Source organism: Choloepus didactylus, chromosome 4 (genome assembly GCF_015220235.1).
Source record: "Choloepus didactylus isolate mChoDid1 chromosome 4, mChoDid1.pri, whole genome shotgun sequence".
Classification (NCBI taxonomy): Eukaryota; Metazoa; Chordata; class Mammalia; order Pilosa; family Megalonychidae; genus Choloepus; species Choloepus didactylus.
The window spans coordinates 16,339,206-16,363,961 of NC_051310.1; the positions used below are offsets into that span (position 1 = coordinate 16,339,206).

The 24,756-nt window shown below is 37.1% G+C and overlaps 1 protein-coding gene across 4 annotated transcripts in view; it reads left to right on the plus strand.

The window, feature by feature from the left end:
* TC2N (tandem C2 domains, nuclear) overlaps positions 1-24,756 on the plus strand; it is a 93,277-nt gene that overhangs the window by 38,943 nt on the left and 29,578 nt on the right. For all 4 annotated transcript variants that reach the window (XR_005216234.1, XR_005216233.1, XM_037832048.1 and 1 more), the window contains exons 8-12: positions 7,179-7,254; positions 7,808-7,908; positions 8,289-8,405; positions 11,190-11,381; positions 22,488-22,602. Coding sequence is in view for 2 of the 4 variants with exons in the window: in XM_037832048.1 (XP_037687976.1) it covers positions 7,179-7,254; positions 7,808-7,908; positions 8,289-8,405; positions 11,190-11,381; positions 22,488-22,602 (601 nt within the window). In the remaining 2 variants the exon portion in view is untranslated. The remainder of the gene's footprint in view (positions 1-7,178; positions 7,255-7,807; positions 7,909-8,288; positions 8,406-11,189; positions 11,382-22,487; positions 22,603-24,756) is intronic.

Sequence of the window (24,756 nt, forward strand, 5' to 3'; positions counted from 1 at the left end):
ACTGCTTTCCGATCTTCCAGGTATATACCGAGAAGTGCAATCGCTGGATCGAATGGTAGCTCTATATCTAGTTTTCTAAGGAACTGCCAGACTGACTTCCAGAGTGGCTGAACCATTATACAGTCCCACCAACAATGAATAAGAGTTCCAATTTCTCCACATCCCCTCCAGCACTTGTAGTTTCCTGTTTGTTTAATGGCAGCCATTCTAACCGGTGTTAGATGGTATCTCATTGTGGTCTTAATTTGCATCTCTCTAATAGCTAGTGAAGCTGAACATTTTTTCATGTGTTTCTTGGCCATTTGTATTTCCTCTTCAGAGAACTGTCTGTTCATATCTTTTGCCCATTTTATAATTGGGCTGTCTGTACTATTGTCATTGAGTTGTAGGATTTCTTTGTATATGCAAGATATCAGTCTTTTGTCAGATACATGGTTTCCAAAAATTTTTTCCCATTGAGTTGGCTGCCTCTTTACCTTTTTGAGAAATTCCTTTGAGGTGCAGAAACTTCTAAGCTTGAGGAGTTCCCATTTATCTATTTTCTCTTTTGTTGCTTGTGCTTTGGGTGTAAAGTCTAGGAAGTGGCCTCCTAATACAAGGTCTTGAAGATGTTTTCCTACATTATCTTCTAGGAATTTTATGGTACTTTCTTTTATATTGAGATCTTTGGTCCATTTTGAGTTAATTTTTGTGTAGGGGGTGAGGTAGGGGTCCTCTTTCATTCTTTTGGATATGGATATCCAACTCTCCCAGCCCCATTTGTTGAAAAGACCATTATGGCTCAGTTCGGTGACTTTGGGGGCCTTATCAAAGATCAGTCGGCCATAGATCTGAGGGTCTATCTCTGAATTCTCAATTCGATTCCATTGATCTATATGTCTATCTTTGTGCCAGTACCATGCTGTTTTGGCAACTGTGGCTTTATAATAAGCTTCAAAGTCAGGGAGTGTAAGTCCTCCCACTTCGTTTTTCTTTTTTAGAGTGTCTTTAGCAATTCGAGGCATCTTCCCTTTCCAAATAAATTTGATAACTAGCTTTTCCAAGTCTGCAAAGTAGGTTGTTGGAATTTTGATTGGGATTGCATTGAATCTGTAGATGAGTTTGGGTAGAATTGACATCTTAATGACATTTAGCCTTCCTATCCATGAACATGGAATATTTTTCCATCTTTTAAGGTCCCCTTCTATTTCTTTTAGTAGAGTTATGTAGTTTTCTTTGTATAGGTCTTTTACATCTTTGGTTAAGTTTATTCCTAGGTACTTGATTTTTTTAGTTGCTATTGAAAATGGTATCTTTTTCTTGAGTGTCTCTTCAGTTTGTTCATTTCTAGCATATAGAAACATTACTGACTTATGTGCATTAATCTTGTATCCCGCTACTTTGCTAAATTTGTTTATTAGCTCTAGTAGGTGTATCGTTGATTTCTCAGGGTTTTCTAGATATAAGATCATATCATCTGCAAACAATGACAGTTTTACTTCTTCTTTTCCAATTTGGATGCCTTTTATTTCTTTGTCTTGCCGATTGCCCTGGCTAGCACTTCCAGCACAATGTTGAATAACAGTGGTGACAGCGGGCATCCTTGTCTTGTTCCTGATCTTAGAGGGAAGGCTTTCAGTCTCTCACCATTGAGTACTATGCTGGCTGTGGGTTTTTCGTATATGCTCTTTATCATGTTGAGGAAGTTTCCTTCAATTCCTACCTTTTGAAGTGTTTTTATCAAAAAGGGATGTTGGATTTTGTCAAATGCTTTTTCAGCATCTATTGAGATGATCAATTGATTTTTCCCTTTCGAGTTTTTAATGTGTTGTAATACATTGATTGTTTTTCTTATGTTGAACCATCCTTGCATGCCTGGAATGAACCCCACTTGGTCATGGTGTATGATTTTTTTAATGTGTCTTTGGATTCGATTTGCAAGTATTTTGTTGAGGATTTTTGCATCTATATTCATTAGGGAGATTGGCCGGTAGTTTTCCTTTTTTGTAGCATCTTTGCCTGGTTTTGGTATTAGATTGATGTTAGCTTCATAAAATGAGTTAGGTAGTGTTCCATTTTTTTCAATGTTTTGAAAGAGTTTGAGTAAGATTGGTGTCAGTTCTTTCTGGAAAGTTTGGTAGAATTCCCCTGTGAAGCCATCTGGCCCTGGGCATTTATTTGTGGGAAGATTTTTGATGACTGATTGGATCTCTTTGCTTGTGATGGGTTGGTTGAGGTCTTCTACTTCTTCTCTGGTCAGTCTAGGTTGTTCATATGTTTCCAGGAAATTGTCCATTTCTTCTACATTATCCAGTTTGTTGCCATACAGTTGTTCATAATATCCTCTTATAATTTTTTTAATTTCTTCAGGATCTGCAGTTATGTCACCTTTTTCATTCATTATTTTGTTTATATGGGTCTTCTCTCTTTTTGATTTTGTCAGTCTAGCTAGGGGCTTGTCAATCTTGTTGATCTTCTCAAAGAACCAACTTTTGGTGATGTTTATCCTTTCTATTGTTTTTTTGTTCTCTATGTCATTTATTTCTGCTTTAATCCTTGTTATCTCTTTTCTTCTACTTGGTTTAGGATTGGTTTGCTGTTCATTTTCTAGCTTCTTCAGTTGATCCATTAGTTCTTTGATTTTGGCTCTTTCTTCCTTTTTAATATATGCGTTTAGTGCTATAAATTTCCCTCTTAGCACTGCTTTTGCTGCATCCCATAGGTTTTGGTATGTTGTGTTCTCATTTTCATTCGTCTCTATATATTTAGCAATTTCTCTTGCTATTTCTTCTTTAACCCACTGATTGTTTAGGAGTGTGTTGTTTAACCTCCAGGTATTTGTGAATTTTCTAAGTCTCTGATGGTTATTGACTTCTAATTGTATTCCATTGTGGTCAGAGAATGTGCTTTGAATAATTTCAATCTTTCTAAATTTATTGAGGCTTGTTTTATGTCCCAGCATATGATCTATTCTGGAGAAAGTTCCGTGAGCACTAGAAAAGTATGTGTATCCTGGTGATTTGGGATGTAATGTCCTGTAGATGTCTGTTAAATCTAATTCATTTATCAGATTGTTTAGGTTTTCAATTTCCTTAATGGTCTTCTGTCTGGTTGATCTATCTATAGGAGAGAGTGATGTGTTGAAGTCTCCCACAATTATTGTGGAAACATCAATTGCTTCCTTTAGTTTTGCCAATGTTTCTCTCATGTATTTTGTGGCACCTTGATTGGGTGCATAGACATTTACGATTGTTATTTCTTCTTGCTGAATTGCCCCTTTTATTAGTATGTAGTGGCCTTCTTTGTCTCTCAAAACATCCCTGCATTTGAAGTCTATTTTATCTGAGATTAATATTGCTACACCTGCTTTCTTTTGGCTGTAGCTTGCATGAAATATTTTTTTCCATCCTTTCACCTTCAGTTTCTTTGTGTCCCTGTGTCTAAGATGAGTCTCTTGTATGCAACATATTGATGGTTCATTTTTTTTGATCCATTCTGCGAATCTATATCTTTTAATTGGGGAGTTTAATCCATTTACATTCAACGTTAAAACCGTGAAGGCATTTCTTGAATCGGCCATCTTATCCTTTGGATTATGTTTGCCATATTTTTCCCTCTCTCTATTAATATCCTTTATTGTACCCATACCGAATCTCTTTAGTACTGAACCTTTCTCCAAGTCTCTCTGTCCTGTCTTTGTTTCTCTGTCTGTAGGGCTCCCTTTAGTATCTCCAGTAGGGCAGGTCTCTTGTTAGCAAATTCTCTCAGCATTTCTTTGTCTGTGAAAAATTTAAGCTCTCCCTCAAATTTGAAGGAGAGCTTTGCTGGATAAAGTATTCTTGGCTGGAAATTCCTCTCACTCAGAATTTTAAATATATCGTGCCACTGCCTTCTCGCCTCCATGGTGGCTGCTGAGTAGTCACTACTTAGTCTTATGCTGTTTCCTTTGTATGTGGTGTATTGCTTTTCTCTTGCTGCTTTCAGAACTTGCTCCTTCTCTTCTATGTTTGACAGTGTGATCAGTATATGTCTCGGAGTGGGTTTTTTTGGATTTATTCTATTTGGAGTTCGCTGAGCATTTATGATTTGTGTATTTATGTTGTTTAGAAGATTTGGGAAGTTTTCCCCAACAATTTCTTTGAATACTCTTCCTAGACCTTTACCCTTTTCTTCCCCTTCTGGGACACCAATGAGTCTTATATTCGGACGTTTCATATTATCTATCATATCCCTGAGGTCCATTTCGAGTTTTTCAATTTTTTTCCCCATTCTTTCTTTTATGCTTTCATTTTCCATTCTGTCATCTTCCAGGTCACTGATTCGTTGTTCAACTTCCTCTAGTCTTGTACTATGAGTGTCCAGAATCTTTTTAATTTGGTCAACAGTTTCTTTAATTTCCATAAGATCATCCATTTTTTTATTTAGTCTTGCAATTTCTTCTTTATGCTCTTCTAGGGTCTTCTTGATTTCCTTCATATCCCGTACTATGGTCTCATTGTTCATCTTTAGTTCTTTGAGTAGCTGCTCTAGGTGTGTCTCTTCTGGTCTTTTGATTTGGGTGCTTGGGCTTGGGTTATCCATATCGTCTGTTTTTTTCATATGCTTTATAATTTTCTGTTGTTTTTGGCCTCGTGGCATTTGCTGAACTTGATAGGGTTCTTTTAGGGTTTGTAGACCAGTTGAAGTCCTTATCTCTAATTTATCAGATCTACAGCTTCGTGGAGTACACTTTCTCTAACTAACCAGCAGGTGGCGTCCACGAGCCACCTGTTCTCCACAAGCCAGATCTCTCCTGCTTAGCCTTTTTGGTGAGTGGGGGAGTGAGTCTTGTGGGGTCCAATTGGTGTACCAAGCTTGCGTGTGTAGTTGGTGTTGCCTGCCCTGTATGTGGGGCGTGTTTCTGGGCAGTCGGGGAGGGGGGGTGGCCCTAACAATCAAATCTCCCTGATGATCCTAGAGTTTTAAAGCTACTGCAATAGTCTAATCCTTCAGTTCAGTCCTGCCACAGTTTGTCTCTGCCACTGACCCACAAGTCTTTGGTATTGGCGTATGGCTCCTGAGACTTGCAAGTGGGCCCCTCTTCCAGGCTGTGCACCCCGGGTCTTCTGTTGAGGGATGACTGTGCTATGTCACAGGTGAGTGCCGTCCCCCCAGGGCATTTCTGGGCTGCTGGGCTGTGTTGGGAGGCTCCCAGTCTGCTCAAATGATGGCTGAATGGGGCTCTGTTAATTCACACTGCTCCCCCTTCCCAGCTCTGGGACATTCAGCTGAGGTTGCAGGGAAGGCTAATGTCCACGCCCAGTTTTGTGGTGTGTGCCTGTTATTTGAAGCACTTCCGTCACACTGGGTTGTCTGGGGCAGCTCTGGGCTATGGGGCTGGCGATGGGCAGGAGTGTTTCCTGTCCACCAGGATGGTGGCTGTGAGCGGACACCCCCCTTTTCTTGGGAAGTTGTGTTGTTTAGTGAATTTTCTCAGCCACTGGATTATTGCCTTTTGTCTCAGAGCTCTCTTAGTTCTGCTCTTGACTTGACGTGCCCAAATTTCAATTCTTTGAAGCTTTCTGTATTGAGCTTCTTAGAGTAATTGTTTTAGAAAAAGCAAAAAGGATTTAAAAAATAAAAAAAAAACAAAAAAAAAAAACGGCCCTCCTCAGAGATCTAATGGGTTATTGAAATGCTAATAGACAAAGCAACCAGGGCCATTAAGGAAAGGTGCACAGGGCAGAGAGATCAGCCTTGCTTCGGGATTTGCATATGCGCCTCAAGGCCTGATCTCCGCCCTTCCCCTTTCTGTGTTCACCAGAACTCCAAAAATCCTCTGCTTTTATTTTGGAGTTTTTCGTGTTGTTTTTTTTCTATGCCCGTCTCCTCTCTGCTGGGCTGGCTGCTCTCAGAGTCTCTGGTGTCTGGTCTCAGTCTATCTATGGTTGGAGTTTGAATCAGTAGAATGAGTTTCCGATAAGAGCAGCCACTGCAATTCTCCCTTCTCCTTCCTGGAGCTGACAGCCCCTCCTCCCCCGGGACTGAGCCTGGCAGGGAGGGGCGCGGGTCCCCTGGCCGCAAAAACTTACAGATTTCGCTGATCTCAGCAGTTCCACGTTTTCATGAGTGTTGTATGAAGTATGCCCAAAGACAGATTGCTCTGTGGTGTCCAGTCCACGCAGTTCCTGGCTTTTTACCTACTTTCCTGGAGGAGTAACTAAAACATACAGCTCACCAGTCTGCCATCTTGCCCCGCCTCCTCGAGGCGGTTGGAATTTAAAATGGTATAAGTAAAAATGCTTATTGTTTTAAGTTTCCTTATTAAACATAACTACCTAGTTATTAAAAATTAGTATTTCCACTGAGCTATAAGGACTTTAATTATTCATTCATATTAACACAGTATCCCTCTATTTTTGAAACAGAATTGAGAATTTTTTGATAATTAAAAAATTTTTTTTGCAAGTAATCTGTGATAATTATTGAAAAGTTAAAAAATAGAGATAAAGGGAAAAAACAAATCACCTATATTCCTGTAACTAAGACAGAAATCATTGTTAAAAGAGTTATATATACTTGCGGATTTTTTCAATGCAAATACATGTACATATATTTTATAAAAATGGAAATGTATTCAAAATAAGGTCATCAATCTTAAGTTAATTTTCTGCAGAACTTTATTCTTTTGAGCACCTTTTCTTTAACATGCATCAGAATCATTTATAGAGCATGTTAAAATACAGATTACCAGGCTTCGCCCTCAGAGCAGTGGCCCCGAGAGTTTGCATTTTAAAAAGTTCCCAGGTTCTCCTGATGCTGCTGATCCAGAGAGACTGCACTTTGAGAACTGCTTTTCAGGTTTTGTTTAGGTAATGGGACACTTCGAATATTTGTTTAAGTAATGGGACGCTTCGAAATATATTCTGGTTTTCATTAGTACTTTCAAGTATGACATTAAGCAGTAACCTCTTTCTCCTTAGTAAAAAACCAAACCAAACTTAGCAAAGGTTTTCCTATATATTTTCTAAAAAGATGTTTAAGTGTTTCCCAATAACACACAAAAACACAGAGCTTTTTTCCCCTTTTACTATCTAAAAGTGGGAAATTCTGACTGGTAACACTGTCAAAGTGGTTAGCCTGCAGTTTTATATTAGGGTGGGTATTGGGGTATTGGGGCAGCTGTGCAATCTCTGACTAAAAAAGAATTTTATTTGTAGAGACATGATTCCTTGTCCAGTGTACCCAGTAGCTCTTCTTCGAGGAAGAATTCTCAGGGGAGTAACAGAAGTCTGGGTAAGAAATAAAGTATTCTATCTCTTTAATCTTCTGGAAATTATTTCTACCCAATAGTAATTTGAAAGTGTATATGATAAGGTGAAAAAAATCTCTAGAGGATTGTATATATGTTGTCAGAAAGATCAGTATGTGGATACTCACATCATAGGGTGTTCATTTTTCAGTGTTCAGGCGTGACTGCATTTTAAAAAAAGTGGAGCAGTTAAATACCTTTCTTTCTTTGATTTCAAGTATATTAGTGAAGGAACTTCCAGAAGCATGAAGTATTAGGCTTTATAAATGTTATTTGGGGAGGCTTTTTTTTTTAGTTTTAACTTAAATCCCTCATATTGTAATTCAAGCCAATAGGATTAAGTTTTTAAACCTTGTACTTTTTATAGTATATCTTCTCCCAGCACTTGAAGAAGTGTAATTTGTCTTATTAATGGTAACAAAAAACATAATTATCACATTTTTTCAGTTGTGCTCTTAAAATTGTATTGTATCAGAACTTAATTTGGTCAGAAGAATTGCATGGCATTTCAGACTTCTTTGTCCTATTATGATTCAGATACAATTACTCTATCAGGAGATGAAAGAGATTTTGGGAGATTGAACGTGAAATTGTTTTATAATTCTTCAGTAGAGCAGATCTGGATCACAGTTTTACAGGTAAATCAATATAGTTAATATCAACTTTTTTTTTTAAATAAAATTGAATATTTAGACATAAAATTATAAGTATCTATTGTTGCTTTGTTCTGGGGAATGGACTAATAACTTCTTTGGAATTTAAATAGTATTTAATAAATAAAGCATCTGAAGAAAATAAATCTGTAACTATGATAGACGTATGTGTTTTTACCTGAAGAAAGAAATTGATAGATTTAGAATATTAATAATAATGTTAAATTATTTTAATGTGGAGGAAATGGGGTCTTAGTAGACTAAAGTTTGTCGTTTTTGTCTAATTCTGATATCAAGAAAGATATCAAATATTTGTTTTGTCAGAGTTCTTTCTAAAATTCAAACTGTATTTTAAATTTTTTAAGTGCAGAGATTTAAATTGGCCCTCTAGTTATGGAAACACTCCTACTATTTCTGTAAAAGGAATGTTAACTTTGCCCAAACCAGTGCATTTCAAGTCTTCAGCCAGAGAAGGCTCCAATGTAAGTGGCTGATGTTTATTTGGATTTCTTTCTCTGTTTCTCTCATATTTGTTATTTTTATATATATAAAATAATTTGAATGAGAAAGTGTCTTATTTTCGGGAAACAGTAAATTATGCACCCAGTACTTTTTTTTTTTAGTGTTTTTTTTTTTAAATGCAATTTTATTGAGATAAATTCACATACCATACAGTGCATCCAAAGTCAACAATCAGTGGCTTACAGTATCATCATATAGTTGTGCATTCATCGCCACAATGAATTTTAGAACATTTTCATTACTCCAAAATAAAGAAAAGATTAAGAATAAAAAAGAACACCCAAACCATCCCATACCCCTTATCCCCCCTATTGTTTGTAATTTTTTGTTATTTTATTACTCATTTGCCCATACACCCAGTAAGGTGATTGTCAGTCACAAGGTTTTCATAATCACACAGTCACATGATAAAAGTTATATAGTTATACAATTATCATTAAGAATCAAGTCTCCTGCCTTGTTGCTTTTTTTAGTCTTGAGTATCTGGTATTTCAGTGTCCAGTATTAAGATGCATTTTAAAAAGAAAATCTTAATCACTAAAACATAAAGAAGATAAAGAGTGTCTAAGAAAACTATTTACTTTTTGTATGCAAAGGAAATAAATGTCTATATTTTCAGTCCTCTGTGAGCCTCACCCCCGCTTTGACTTTGCAAAATAACCACATGAATGTAATTAATTTCTTTTAAATACTTCCATTTGTTATAACTCGATTTGTGATCCTGAGTTTGGTTTTGTAGATTCTAACTTTCATATTAATTTAAATATGGGTTCATGTTTTGCTTCTGATATGGGTTTGAAAGATTAGTGTTTTTCCATGCAAATAAAAAGATGCCCTCTATATGAACATATTGTTTAAAAATAAGATGATTAAAATGACTAATAAACATGAAAAAAATTTACTCTCACTAGTAATCTTAGAAATATAAATTTAAATGACATGTTCTTCCTTACTTCGCTATCCCTCTCTCTTTTTCTTTCTTGCCTGCCTCTCTTCCTCCCTTACTTTCTTATTAAAATTGTATATTCTAGAACACACAACTTTCTGGAAATTATTTTGACAATACACATCAAAACCTTAAAATATTTATATTTTTTAACATACTAATTGTACTTGGAATCTGTCCCATAGAAATAATCTGAAATGCAAACAGTATATATAACCATATTATTTTCAGTGTTGCTCATAACTGAAAAGTTTGAAACAATCTAAATGTTTCATATAGGGGAATGGTTGAGAAAAATCATGTATGCACATGTGATAGAATATTAAGCAGTTATGAAAAATAATGTTGAGGAAGAGTTTTTAAGGACATGGGAAAATATTCTTAATAACTGAAAAAAAAAGTAGTAATTAAAAGTCTGTGTTATATATATTAGAATCTTATTTTATGAAAATATGCGTCATAGAAAGACTAGAAAGCAATAAATCTTAACTCGGCCATAATCCTGCCACTCAAAGATGAATGCTTTCTGAATTTTGTTAAACTACTTTACTTTTTGATTTTCAAATAAGACTAATTAAACTATAAAGTGTTCTTGTATTAAGGCTTGCATGTAATCTTTCATTTTTAAAGTTTATGATCATGTAATCTTTCATTTTTAAAGTTTATGATTACATACCAAGTTGTTTGCTTTTTCTTTGTGAGAGCCCTATTGTGCCATAATGTGGAAAATCTGATGCAAACCAGATACTTACTTCATTTGTAAGTTCATTGCATCAGAGTTTAAAAAGTCAACATTTTATATATATATTATTGGTGCAATCTGATGACTTCAGACTCTTAAAGGAAAAGATAGCTGAAGTGGTTGGGAGGGTCCCAGAAACCGAATTCTGACTGTAAAAACAAGTGATTGCAATAAAAGTGGCAATTTGGGCAATTCAAATTATTGATGTTAATTGCCCACTTATCTTTGCTAATAAGCTCATTTTCAAAAGGATATTCTAAGGATGCAAAGAAGGAAGTGTGTAGCCAAAAAAAAAAAAAAAAAGAATCTAATGTCAAGAGGATGATAGTCCATGGTAAGCCAAGCTTTCTTTAAAGATATTAAAATAACAAAAAGAACCATTTGAACATTTCTGAGTATGGAAAACACTGACTTGCTGCCTGAAGTGGATGCTTCTGAGAAAAGGTAGAACTTCAAACTCATGTTTTCCTTTTGTCTTCTGTATCAAATAAATTGATTTTCAGATTGGAAAGCATTGATCAAATATCCCCAAAACAGAAATTGAAACCCAGGATGGGTGGGAAGAACATTAGCCCTTTTAAAAGAGAGAATTCAAGTCTCTTACTGTGAACAAGTTACAGTGTGGGGGACTGAGGGAACTTGACTATGAGATACTTGAAACACTCTTATTAACTATTGAAGAATTGTAGTGAGTTTTCAGGGAAAGATCCCCAAAACCAAAGATGGCAAAACAATCTAAATTTCAAAAAGGAAAAAGAGTAGATTTTTAAAGCTGTATTCTGGTGAGCTTGGTATTGATCTTGCCTTAAAAATTAATAGAGTGATTTGTGAAATTAAGAAAGGCAGTATGCAGGATAAATTCTGGAAAAACTAGTCGTGGTCATGCCCATTTTCATTTGCATTAAAAATACTTTTTTTTGGTAGTAAAAAAATTAAATCTGCCTTTCCTAGATTATAAAATAATGTATTTTTAAAATTTTGTTTTAGCATATCAGCCTTTTCTTCAACCCTTTTATTTATATATTTTATTCTTGTTTTCTTTTTTCTTTTTTTTAGACTATTGAATTTATGGAAACTTTTGTATTTGCTATTAAACTCCAAAGTCTACAAACTGTAAGGCTTGTATTTAAGATTCAAACCCAGACTCCCAGGAAGAAAACCATTGGAGAATGCTCATTATCCCTCAGAGCTCTTAGTACACAGGAAATGGATTACTCTTTGGATATAACGCCACCTTCAAAAATTTCTGTAAGTGATAGTAGTATGTAATGTGAAAGCATTTCAAACTTTTTGAGTTAGGAAATGGAGGAAGAGCTAATTCTACACTTACACATTTAGTTATTGTACTTTTGTTTGTTGGAGGGTAACTTGTACACTGTAAAATATTAGAGGAACAGGAAGGTTCTCAAGAAGTAATAATAATAATAACAGTCATTTTAAAATAGTGAGTAAAAGGTTAACAGAACCCTTTCTCCTTGTCCATGGGAAAATAATCTGAGGTTTACCTTCTCCTAGCACATTCCCTGATTATTGTTTCATACTTTGGGGAAACTAGCTCTGAAGTATGAATAATTTAAATTACTAATTAAATAACTTTTTTTTTTTTTTTTCGGAGCAATGGGAATGTTAAGTAACTTTGTAAAGTTTTATTTAGTAGCTGATAACTTAGGAAAAACAAAAAAATTGTAAAATCAAACTCAATCAGAGATTGCTCTGAAAAAGATTTATAAAGTTATTTTAATCATGAGTAAGATACATACCTGCCCATAAATTGGGTAAAATGGAAGTTCTTATAGCTGATTTTTGTATGTGTGTAAAAAGCTATAGTGCTGATTGATTTTTTTTTAATTCAGTTTTATTGAGAAATAGTCACATACCATACAGTCATCCATGGTGTACAATCAACTGTTCACAGTACCATCTTATAGTTGTTATGCATTCATCACCCCAATCTAGTTTTAAACATTTTCCTTACACCAGAAAGAATCAGAATCAGAATAAAAAATAAAAATAAAATAAAAACAAAAACAAAAAACACCCAGATCACACCCCCCCCATCCCACCCTATTTTTCATTTAGGTTTTGTCCCCAGTTTGCTACCCATCCATCCTTACACTGGTTAAAGGGAGTGCGAGCCACAGGGTTTTCACAATCACACTGTCACCCATTGTAAGCTACATTGTTATACAATCGTCTTCAAGAGTCAAGGCTACTAGGTTGGAGTTTGGTAGTTTCAGGTATTCACTTCTAGCTATTCCTATATATTAAAACCTAAAAAGTGTTATCTATATAGTGCATAAGAATGTCCACCAAAGTGATCTCTCGACTCTATTTGAAATCTCTCAGCCGCTGAAGCTTTTCATTTTGCATCCCCCTTTTGGTCAAGAGGATGTTCTCATTCCCACGATGCTGGGTCCAGATTCATCCCCAGGAGTCATGTCTTGCATTGCCAGGGAGATTTACACCCCTGGGAGTCACGACCCATGTAGGGAGGAGGGCAGCGAGGTCACCTGCCACGGTGGCTTAGTTAGAGAGGGTCACATCTGAGCAACAAAGAGGCACTCAGGGGGAGACTCTTAGCCACAATTATAAGCAGGGTTAGCCTCTCCTTGCAGCAACAAGCTTCACTGGGACCAGACCCTAGACGGGGCTCAGTACATCAAGCCGTCAGTCCCCAGTGTTTGTGAGAACATCGACAACAATCCAGGTATGGAAGTCCGAACACCTCTGCGTCCTCCTCTAGCTCTTCAGGGGGGGCCCTAATATATATTTTTATTCTCCACTCAAATTACTTTAGGGTGTGTTGCTATTTCATTCTAGTCTGTACAGACCTACCATAGCTCACTTCCTATTCAACGTTCCATGTAATTGTAGTGTTTGAACAAACTGACTGTAGAAGTTATATTGTTTAGAGAATATAGATCCTACATCAAATAAACATCTCTTCCCTTGGTCTCCCATGGAGGATGGAGTTTGAACACAGTCAGTTTCAGCCTTTACCCTTTGGCCCGATTTGCTCTAGTCTTAACCAGATCTTGCTTTATTCATATCTCTAATTGAAGTCTGGGCTCTGTTTCAGTTTTTTTTTTTTTTTTTTGACAGTTGCTGTGTGCGTAAATACTGCTATTCATATCTGCTGAGCCCTAGCTCTGAGTTTCAGGTGTAACACAGATACCCAGTGTTCTAGGGACCAATCAGGTTATACATTGAGGGATCAACATCTCAGAGTTTGGAGATAGCCATTACGATTCAGGAATAGATTTGACTGCTGTAAGAGCTTACAGTCTAGGGACCATTACAGTAATCATTTCCCTGTTAGGCTGTGCTCTAAGATTTAATACTGAGTTTACACATTGTAGTTAGTCCATATTGGTGAGGCATTATAGTGTTTGCCTTGTTTTCTGGTGTACTTCACTCAACATGCTGTCTACAGGATCCATTTACCTCGTTGTGCATCTTACAGCTTCACTTCTTCTCATAGTTGCTCAATATTCTGTTGTATGCATGCACCACAGTTCACCATTCTGTTCCTCAGTCACTGTACCCTTAGGCCACCTCCACCCATTGCAAATCATGAACACTGCCTCCACAAACACCAGTGTGCAAATGTCCACCCATGTCTCCGCTCCCGGCTCCTCCAAATACACACCCCACAATGAGGGCACAGGACTCCATGGCCCCACTTACTCAGCTTCATGTGGAGCCACCACAGTGACTTCCAGAAAGGCTACACCATTCTGCCTCCTCCTCCTCAGCAGTAGTTACATCCCTCTGTCCATGTTTTCTCCAGTGCTGATTGATATTTGAGACTTGATACTTGCTTCTGTTAACTAACCAGCTGAAAACTTTCTTTAAATTATTTAGAAATCCCCCCAAATTTAATTATATAGTCTCTATGCCTTAACAGTTATAAAAATCAGTCGTAAGCTTATATAAGGTCAAACTGATATGTAATTTAAAATTTATATAGGATTTATATTCTACCTATTTCTGATAATTTTAAGGTGAATTTAAGTGGTTCTCAGCCCTGACTACTCCTTGGGAGCTTTTTGTTTTTCACTTTGGGAGCTTTAAGAAATGCCCACACTTAAACAAATTAAATCAGAATCTCTTAGGAGTGGTAAAGAGGCATTTCCCTAATTATGTGTAACTTTTCACTTGCAACAATTCCAGGAAGGCTAATAAAGGTTATTTTTTTCTTTTTCTTTTATTTTAAAAATAATACATTATTCAGGAGCAGAGGTCATCTTATATCTTCCATAGTTTTGTGCTCATTAGATGCTCTTGTTAATTGATGGAAATGCTAATTTTTTGGTTATTACGAGATTGAAAACCACTTTGAATAGTTACTTATGATCTGAATTAATATCCTGTACATAATTTGAGTTAGTGAGATAAACTTGGCAAGTAGGAAATGGTAAACCCAATGCCAAATGCTGCTCTGTTATATGAAAGTGAATTCTACCATTGTGTAACATTAAGAGCCCTTTTGCTAGGTTTAGGTGTTTTCATAGGTGTTATTTCATTGTGGGTACAAGACTGTAATGAAAAAATTAATGAAAAATTTTAGACAATGGTTTCCTTTGTGTTTTATAAATAAGTGTATGACTGTTTTTTTTTAATATTCATTTTACTGAGATATATTCACATACCACGCAGTCATACAAAACAAATCGTACATTCGATTGTTCACAGTACCATTACATAGTTGTACATTCATCACCAAAATCAATCCCTGACACCTTCATTATCACACACACAAAAATAACAAGAATAATAATTAAAGTGAAAAAGAGCAATTAAAGTAAAAAAAGAACACTGGGTGCCTTTGTCTGTTTGTTTGTTTCCTTCCCCTATTTTTCTACTCATCCATCCATAAACTAGACAAAGGGGAGTGTGGTCCTTATGGCTTTCCCAATCCCATTGTCACCCCTCATAAGCTACATTTTTATACAACTGTCTTCAAGATTCATGGGTTCTGGGTTGTAGTTTGATAGTTTCAGGTATCTACCACCAATTCATTAGAACCTAAAAAGGGTTGTCTATATTGTGTGTAAGAGTGCCCACCAGAGTGACCTCTCAGCTCCTTTTGGAATCTCTCTGCCACTGAAGTTTATTTCATTTCCATTCACATCCCCCTTTTGGTCAAGAAGATGTTCTCCATCCCACGATGCCAGGTCTACATTCCTCCCTGGGAGTCATATTCCACGTTGCCAGGGAGATTCACTCCCCTGGGTGTCAGATCCCACGTAGGGGGGAGGGCAGTGATTTCGTCTTTCAAGTTGGCTTAGCTAGAGAGAGAGGGCCACATCTGAGCAACAAAGAGGCATTTGGGAGGAGGCTCTTAGGCACAATTATATGGAGTCCTAGCCTCTCCTTTGCAGCAACCGTCTTCCCAAGGGCAAATCCTGTGGTAGAGGGCTCAACCCATCAAACCACCAGTCCCCCATGTCTGCGAGCATGTGTATGACTATTTTTTAAAGGTCAAGGACAACAACAGGTTTTCTTTAATCAGCAAAAGTTTTAGTCTATATATGGCAACTAAAATAGTTCATGTGAGAAGAAGGGTTATTCCATTTTCATTCTGATTAAAATTAAAACAGTACATTGACTTATTTATTAGAATTCAGCATTTGTTAATATAGGCAAATTTTATCATCATTTTAGGCTTTTTCAAGAGAGAATCTAACCTCGACAGTTCAGTTTATACTTTTTATTTACTTTCACTATATATCTCTTTATTTCTTATGGCATCACCAATTTTAAAATACAGGAGCATATTTTAGGAAAAATGTCCAAGCTTCAGTCAGTGCTATGTACATAGAAAGGTTTCTTCTAGTGAACCATAACCATAGGGGAGTAAAGGGTGAGCGTCAAATATCAACCTTAAGTATTCAGCTGTTCTGTAATTTTTTTGGAATCATTATTAGCGATGACTTTTTCAAATGTCTGTGCTGAGTGTTAGTGAGATCTGTCAGCAATATGTACTGGCTTTATTCCCATTTTTCTTTTCAACAGGTGATACTGAAAATAATAATATATTGTTGTGTTTGAACAACTTTATGTTTCTTTAGTTTTCCCTCCAAGCATCTTGGAATACACATAGGCTGGTTTGTGTTGCATTTTACAGATAAATTACCAACTTTGTTCTGCTGTTTGTCAGCAGTACTGCGAGCACATTTTAATTTTCTCCCCATCTCTAAATCTTCATTTTACTATTTGCCTCAGGTTTCTTTGACCTTTTCCTTTTTATTTACCACCTCATCACTTGCACTATCTTCCTTCTTGCCAACTTTCTTCTTTGTCTTGCTTCCATTAAACATAGTAATTTGGCTCTTAATCCACAAATCTGTTCATTGTAGTAATCTTTTGTCTTCTAATTTGGTAGTACCTACTCTGACTTCTGTAATTAGAAAAAAATTGATTCTCATATATAGCATTTTTAATGCAATTTTATTGAGATATATATTCACGTACTATACAGTCATCCAAAGTGTACAATCACTTGTTCACAGTATCATCATAGTTGTGCATGCATCACCATAATCAATTTTTGGATGTTTTCATTACTCCAAAAAATAAAAATAAAACTAATAAAAATGTAAGTAAAAAAGAACACCCAAAACATCTCATACCCTTCCTTTCCCCCATTATTCATTTACTTTTTGTCCTCTTTTTTCTACTCATCTGTCCATACACTGGATAAAGGAGTGTGAGCCACAAGGTTTTCACAATCACATGGTCACACTGTGTGTTCTAGTTTGCTAATGCTGCTGGAATGCAAAACACCAGAGATGGATTGGCTTTTATAAAAGGTGGTTTATTTGGTTACACAGTTATAGTCTTAAGGCCATAAAGTGTCCAAGGTAACACATCAGCAATCAGGTACCTGCACTGGAGGATGGCCAGTGGTGTCTGGAAAACCTGTTAGCTGGAAAGGCACGTGGCTGGCATCTGCTCCAAAGTTCTGGGTTCAAAATGGCTTTCTCCCAGGATGTTCCTCTCTAGGCTGCAGTTCCTCAAAAATGTCACTCTCAGTTGCTCTTGGGGCATTTGTCCTCTCTTAGCTTCTCCAGAGCAAAAGTCTGCTTTCAAAGGCCATCTCCAAAATGTCTCTGCAAACTGAAGCTCCTCTCTCAGTTCCAGTGCATTCTTCAAAGTGTCCCTCTTGGCTGTAGCTCCACTTCAAAATGTCACTCTCAGCTGCACTGAGTTCCTTCTGTTTGTCAGCTCATTTATATGGCCCCAGTGATTTAATTTAGACCCACCCTGAATGGGTGGTGTAACACCTCCATGGAAATTATCCAAAGTCATAACCCACAGTTGGGTGGGGCACATCGCCATGGGAACACTCAAAGAATTACAATCTAATCAACACTGATATGTCTGCTCACACAAGATTACATCAAAGATAATGGCATTTGGGAGGACATAATACACTCAAACTGGCACACCATGTAAGCTATTTGGTTATATGATCGTCTTCAAGAAACAAGGCTGCTGGGCTGCAGTTCAGCAGTTGCAGGTATTTCCTTCTAGCTATTCTAATTGCTCTAAAAACTAAAAAGGGATGTCTATATAATGCATAAGAATAACCTCCAGAAGGACCTCTTGACTCCATTTGAAATCTCACAGCCCCAGACACTTTATTTTGTTTCATTTCTCTTCCCGCTTTTGGTCCATAAGTCTTCAATCCCATGATGCCAGGTCCAGGCTCATCCTTAGGAGTCATGTCCCACATTGCCAGAGAGATTTACACCCCTGGGAGTCATGTCCCATGTAGGGGGGAGGGTAGTAAGTTTACCTGCAGAGTTGGCTTAGAGAGAGAGTTCACATCTGAGCAATGGAAGAGGTTCTCTGAGGGTGACTCTTAGGCACAGTTATAAATAGGCTTAGCCTCTCCTTTGCAATAACAAGCTTCAGAAGGACAAGCTTCATAAGGGCTCAGCCTAGTAAATTGGTAGTCCCCAGTGCTTGTGAAAATATCAGGTGGGGAGGTTTAATAGTACTGCATTTCCCCCCAGTCCCTCACGGTGACTTTTGCAAATGCTTTTTATTTTCTGCCCAAATTATTCTGGGATGTATTGTGGCTTCACACTAACCTGTACAAACCAACCAGATCGCATCCCCTATTCAAGGTTCCATGTAATTATGGTGTTTGAATAAACTGACCATACAAGTGAAATTATATAGTGTGCTACAGAAATTATAGATTTTGCACCAAATAAACATCTCCTCCTTTGGTCTCACAGAGAAGTTGAAGTTTTAGAAAACAGTCATTATCATTTACCCTTTAGTGTAATTCACCTTAGTCCCAACAGAGTCCCTTTTGTTCATACTTCTAATTGAAGTCTGATCTCTTTTTCAGCTTTATAAACAGTTGCTGTAGGGGGTAATGCTGACAATCATAGCTGCCGAACTCTGGCTCTTAGTCTCAGGTGTCACACAGGGACGAGGAAGTTACAGGGACAAGCCAGTTATACACAAACAGCTCAGCATCTCAAAATTTAGAAATAACCATTATAACTCCTGAATGGATGTGACTGCTTAAGAACTTACAATCTAGGAACCTTTACCATAAGCCTTCCCTTGATAACCTTTCTCTCAGATTCAGTTCTCAGAGTTTGTACATTATAGTTACTCCATGAGTGAGGCATTATAATGTTTATCTTTTTGATTCTTGCTTATTTGACTCAATATACTGTCCTCAGGGTCCATTCACCTAATTGCATATCTCGCAATTTCATTCCTTCTTGCCGCCGCTCAGTATTCCATTCTTTGTGTACACCACAGTTCACCATTCCATTTATCAATTGATGAACCCTTAGGCCACGCCACCTCCATCCATTGAAAATCATGAATACTGCCACAATAAACTCTGGTGTGCAAATGTCCATTCGTGTCCCTGTTCTCAGTTCTTCAAGTATATACCCAATAACTGGGTTGCAGGACCGTATGGCAAACCTCTTTCTTAGCTTCCTGTGGAACCACCACACTACCTTCTAGGAGGGCTGCACCATTCTACTTCCTCACCAACAGGGAATAGGTACATATTTCTCTCCACATTTTCCCCAGCACTTGTATCCTTGTTTATTTTTTAAACACTTTTATTCACATCCCATACAGTCCGTCCTAAGTAAGCAATGAATGATTACTGGTAAAATCTCATACTTATGCATTTACCACTGCAGTCTATATGAGGATATTTCCAATTCTTCTGCAAAGAAAGAGGAAGAGGAGAAAAAAATGAAGAATAAAAAAAATGAAAGGAGGAAAATAAAAACAAATACAATACAATGAAAAGGTCAGACACCACCACCACCACCAAGAATCCCATACTGCTTGTTTATATCCCCCTCTTATAGACATTTAGCTTTGGTATATTGTCTTTGTTACAGCTTATGGACTATTAACTATAGACTCTAGTTTGCATTGTTTGTATTTTTCCCCCTATACCAAACAATTTTCAACACCTTGTAATGTTGACATTTTTTCCATCATGTAAAACATTTTTACTTTGGTACATTTATTCACTGTCATTGACCACTTTAGGTTTTGTGAAGTTATGCAATCCCAGTGTTTATCTTCTATCTTTCCTCTGATGTCATACATGCCCCTGCCTTCCTCTTTCAGCTACCATCACACAGTATTGTGCTATCCATTTCTGAATCTATGCAATGAATTCTGTTGAACCTTCTGTATTCCTTCAGCATCAAATGCCCAATCTCTAACCTTTTTCTATCTCCTGATAACCTGTGTTCTCAGCTTCAACCCTCAAAGTTCGCACATCAATGTTAGTTCTTTTCCTTTCTCTGTTTTTACTCTTACTGATAGTCTTCATTTCTACACTCTTCTCCATATCTCTCTCCTTGTTTCTCCTATCTGCCTGTATTGCTCCCTCCAGTATTTCTTGTAGAACAGGTATCTTGTTCACAAACTCTCTCAGTATCTGTTTGTCTGAAAATATTTTAAACTCTCCCTCATTTTGGAAGGACAGTTTTACTGGATAGAGAATTCTTGGTTCGTAGTTTTTCCCTTACATTATCTTAAATATATCATACTACTGCCTTCTTGCATCCATGGTTTCTACTGAGAAATCCTTACATAGACTCATCAAGCTTCCCTTTTATGTGATGGATTGCTATTCTCTTGCTGCTTTCAGAATTCTCTCTTTGTCTTTGACATTTGATAATGTGATTATTAAACGTATTTGAGTAGGTCTATTTGGATCTGTTCTGTTTGGGGTATGCTGTGCTTCTTGCATCTATAATTTTATGTCTTTCATAAGAGATGGGAAATTTTCAGTGATTATTTCCTCCATTATTCGTTCTGTCCCCTTTCCCTTCTCTTTTTTTTTTCTGACACCCATGACATGTTTCTTTGTGCATTTCATGTTGTCCTTCAATTCCCTGAGACACTGCTCGTATTTTTCCATTCTTTTCCCTATCTGTTCTTTTGTATGTAGGATTTCCAGTGTTTTGTCTTCTAATTCATGAATTCTTTCTTCTGCTTCTTCAAATCTGCTGTTGTATGTCTCCATTATGTTTTTCATCTGTTCTATTTTGTCTTTCATTCCCATAAGTTCTGCCATTTGTTTTCTCAAGCTTACGAATTCTTCTTATGATTCACCAGTGTCTTCTTTATATCCTTCATCTCTTTTGTCACATTCTCTCTCACCTTGTTGATTTTATTTAAAAGATTGTTTGAACATCTATAATTAGTTGTTTCAAGTCCTGTATCTCACTTGAAGTATAAGTTTGCTTCTTTGACTGTGCCATATCTTCATTTCTCCTTGTGTGATTCTTAATTTTTTGTTGTCTAGGCATCTGGTTTCCTTGATTACCCCAGTCACGTTTTTCCAAACCAGTTGGGCCCAGGTCTCAGGAGGAGGGTGTAATCAGTATCAGGCTACCGTGAGGATGAGCCCCAGAAGATTGTCAGACTTTTCTGTGAGGCCTCTAGACTCTGCTTTTCCTAACTTCCCCAGCAGGTGGTGCTTATCAGCCCACAGGTCCCCACTGGGGTAGAGAGATGTGGTGCCTTTAATTCTCAGCAGACCCTGTCCCTGCCAGGGACTGAGGGTGAATCAGAGGCCAAGCTTAAGCTGTTTCTGTTTTTGTTTATTGTGGGTTTTTTTTTTTTTCCCTTTTCCTGGGGCCCTGGGGTGAATCTTTGAGGGAGGTCAGCACTCCCCCCCTTTACTTTGGGAAGAGAAGCCCTTTTGGGAATTATCTCCTTCACTTGACTTCTTCCTTTTTCTCTCTAACTATTTTAACTCCACCTTTGCCTGGGTCAGAGATGACAATTGAAAATGCTTGAAGCTTTCTCTAATGAGCTACTTAAAATGAGTGACAAAAAGAAAAAAGAAAGCAATCCCCCTTTCAGAGCCAGCCTGCAGCTCCCCAGGGCTGCTGGTCAACAAGAGTTAGTTCCTGGTTCTAAGTACCCCTTTTCTTGGGACACAGCCCTTTTCCAGGATTCTGAGCTCAGCCAACTCCGTAAGCCTGTGTTTTTTTTTATTTTTTTTTTCCCGTCAGCCCTGCTTCCTCTCTGCAGGAGAGATTTCAGGGTTTCTTTCCTGCTTGCTCTGGGTTTATTTGTGTTCGTAGCCTGCTTTCAGTAGTCCAGATTTATTAAAACTGCAATTGGAGTGTGGTTGAGCTACCTTCCCTTGTTCCCAGCAGAGATTGCTTTTTTTCCCGTAGGGAAGTGTTCTTAGCCTGCTGTGCCGATGGGGGAGGGGCACCAGCTCTGCAGCTAGGGGAGCTTTACTTACAGTTCTATGCTGTGATGTCTGCTGGTTCACCCATTCCAGACTGGTGTGTAATGTGTGTCTGGTCACAGATGTCCCCAAATCATTGTTCTAGACTATTTTCCAGTTATTCCTGGCTATTTACTAGTTGCTGTAGGGGATGAACTAAATTCTACACCTCCCTATGCCACCATCTTGCCCTGCCTCCCTATATATAGCATTTTTAATTGTTGTATTTCACATGTTCTTAAATAATAATTCAAATGACTATGATTAAGTCTTTAGAAAGTATGCTCCTTTGTGTTCATTTCAGTGGTATTTTCTTTCTTTTCAGTAATGCTGCTTAGGAATTTGATTTGTTTTTTATTTGAATTGCCTTTGGTCTCACTGATTTTGAAGGTTTAGTGTGTAGGTTTAGCTTGTATTTACAGAATCCATGAAGGTGAGTATCTTGTATTTGCAGAATCCTTTTTATCTTCTCTTATAACTGTGACTTTGAGTAATGGTTTCAAAATTTCTAACCTTAGCTCTCTGTATTTGAATTTTTGAAATACCCTCCAAATATATTCTTAATTACCAAATGACATTTTATTGATATGCAGGTTTGCCATGCAGAGCTTCAATTGGGGACTTGTTTTCAAGCAGTAAATAGCAGGATTCAGTTACAAATTCTTGAGGCACAATACCTTCCAAGCTCATCAACACCTCTAACTTTAAGTAAGTATATTTGTGGTTCAAAGTGGAACCTTCAAAAAGTACTAGTAAAAGGTAGTTTTTTACCTACATTTCCTGCAACGGAGATTAAAATCTTAGTCACTTTTATTTTTGAGATTGTTCTTTTAACTTAAAATTACTTTATTGGATTTCAGATTTTACTCATTGTGCCTGCCTTAATCCAACTAGTTCCTTGATTCTTAACTAATTGTGACCTGTCTGCATTTGGGTACTATTCCTTACTTAGTTCATCATTTAATTTAGGTTGAGTGTCCAGAGGACTCTCAGATTTGTTTCACCAGCCTTGATCATCTATTCTCTCTCTAGGTCTATGTCCTTATTTGTATACTCTGCTAACTAGAAACTTAATTTGAAAAACCCAAAATTTCAAAAACAAACCTTGTACCACTTTTCCTTCCCTGTGCCTTGGAGAGAGTCATGCTTGAATTCCTATCAGCCTTACTCCATGGTCCCATTTATTCCTTGTCTTCCCTTTATAATTCACCACCTTGGAATTGGATATGACTCCTCTCTTGCCTTTAATTCCTGTATTTAATCAATCACTAAGATTTGTCATTCTTTTTCCATGTCATTTTAAAAAAATTCATGCTGTTCTTTCCATAGCTAGAATTGCCATTTATCCATACTATGAGTATTAATTGCCATCAAGGTAGCGTCTGGCTTGCTTACTGTCATTCCCCAGTATCAGGATGTGACTGGAGCTGGAGATGTGATGGTGAACAAAACAGACAACAGTCTCCATCCTAATTGCAGTATAGTGAGAGAGGTCATTGTATGACCAAATTGTTGTGGTGGTGGAATTTCTAAATTGAAATGTCCAGGAGTCAGTGCTTGAATGGAATGTTTGGAAATAATCCACATAGAAATGGTAGCTGAAATTGAGATACTGGAGGGTGTGTTTTCTATCAAAGGAGACTAATGAACAAGAGTGAAGTATATGCCTTAGGGAAAGCCTACTGTAAGGACAAAATGAATAAGAGAAGAGCTATTGGAATGATAGGAAGGCAAACCACATGAGTGGGAAAGAATTAAGGAAAAAGGAATGAACGAACTAAGGTAGCAACACGATCTTTGCAGTTGGAAATAAGACAAATGTTGGTGACTTTTTTTTTTTCTTTTTTTTCCTTTTTTTTTCCCTAATGTTATTGAGATTGTTCATACCACAATCAACCAAAAATCCAAAGTGCACAATCATTTGCCCATGGTACCATCTATGGCTGTGCATCCATCACAATTAATTTTTTTCAATTTTTGAACGTTTTCATTACTCCAGAAAGAATTAAGACAAAAAAGAAAACTCAAGTCCTCACATACCCATAACCATCCCCTCCCCCTCCATTATTGACTCATAGTATTGGTATTGTACATTTGTTACTGTTGATGAAAGAATGTTAAAATACTACTAACTACAGTACATAGTTTGCATTAGGTATATTTTTCCCTATATGCCCCTCTATTATTAACTTCTAGATATAGTGTCATACATTTCTTGTAGTTCATGAACAAGATTTCTAATATTTGTATAGTTAATCAAGGACAGTGTGCACTACAAGATTCACTGTTTTATACATTCCCATCTTTTAACCTCCAACTTTCCTTCTGGTGACATATGTGACTCTGAGCTTACCCTTTCCACCACATTCACACATCATTCAGCACTCTTAGTTATTCTCACAATGTGCTACCATTACCTCTGTCCATTTCCAAATGTTTAAGTTCACCCTAGTTGAACATTCTGCTCACAATAAGCATCTGCTCTCCATTCTTTAGCCTGGTTCTATATCCTTGTAACTTAAATTTCATTTCTATGAGCTTACATCTTATACTTAGTTCATATCAGTAAGACCTTGCAATATTTGTCCTTATGTGTCTGTCTTATTTCACTCAATATAGTGCCCTCAAGGTTTCTTCATCAACCTTTTTTTTTTTAAGATGGTTTTGTTCACACATGATAACATTCCATCCTAAGTAAACAATCCGTGGTTCCCTGTATAGTGACGTATTTCTGTATTCACCACCACCACCACTATCAATATAAGGACATTTCCATTTCTTCCATAAAGAAGGGGGAAGAGTCAAAGAAGGTAGAGAGACAAAAGAAAAACAAAAAAGAGAGAGAGGAAAAAGAACAAAACA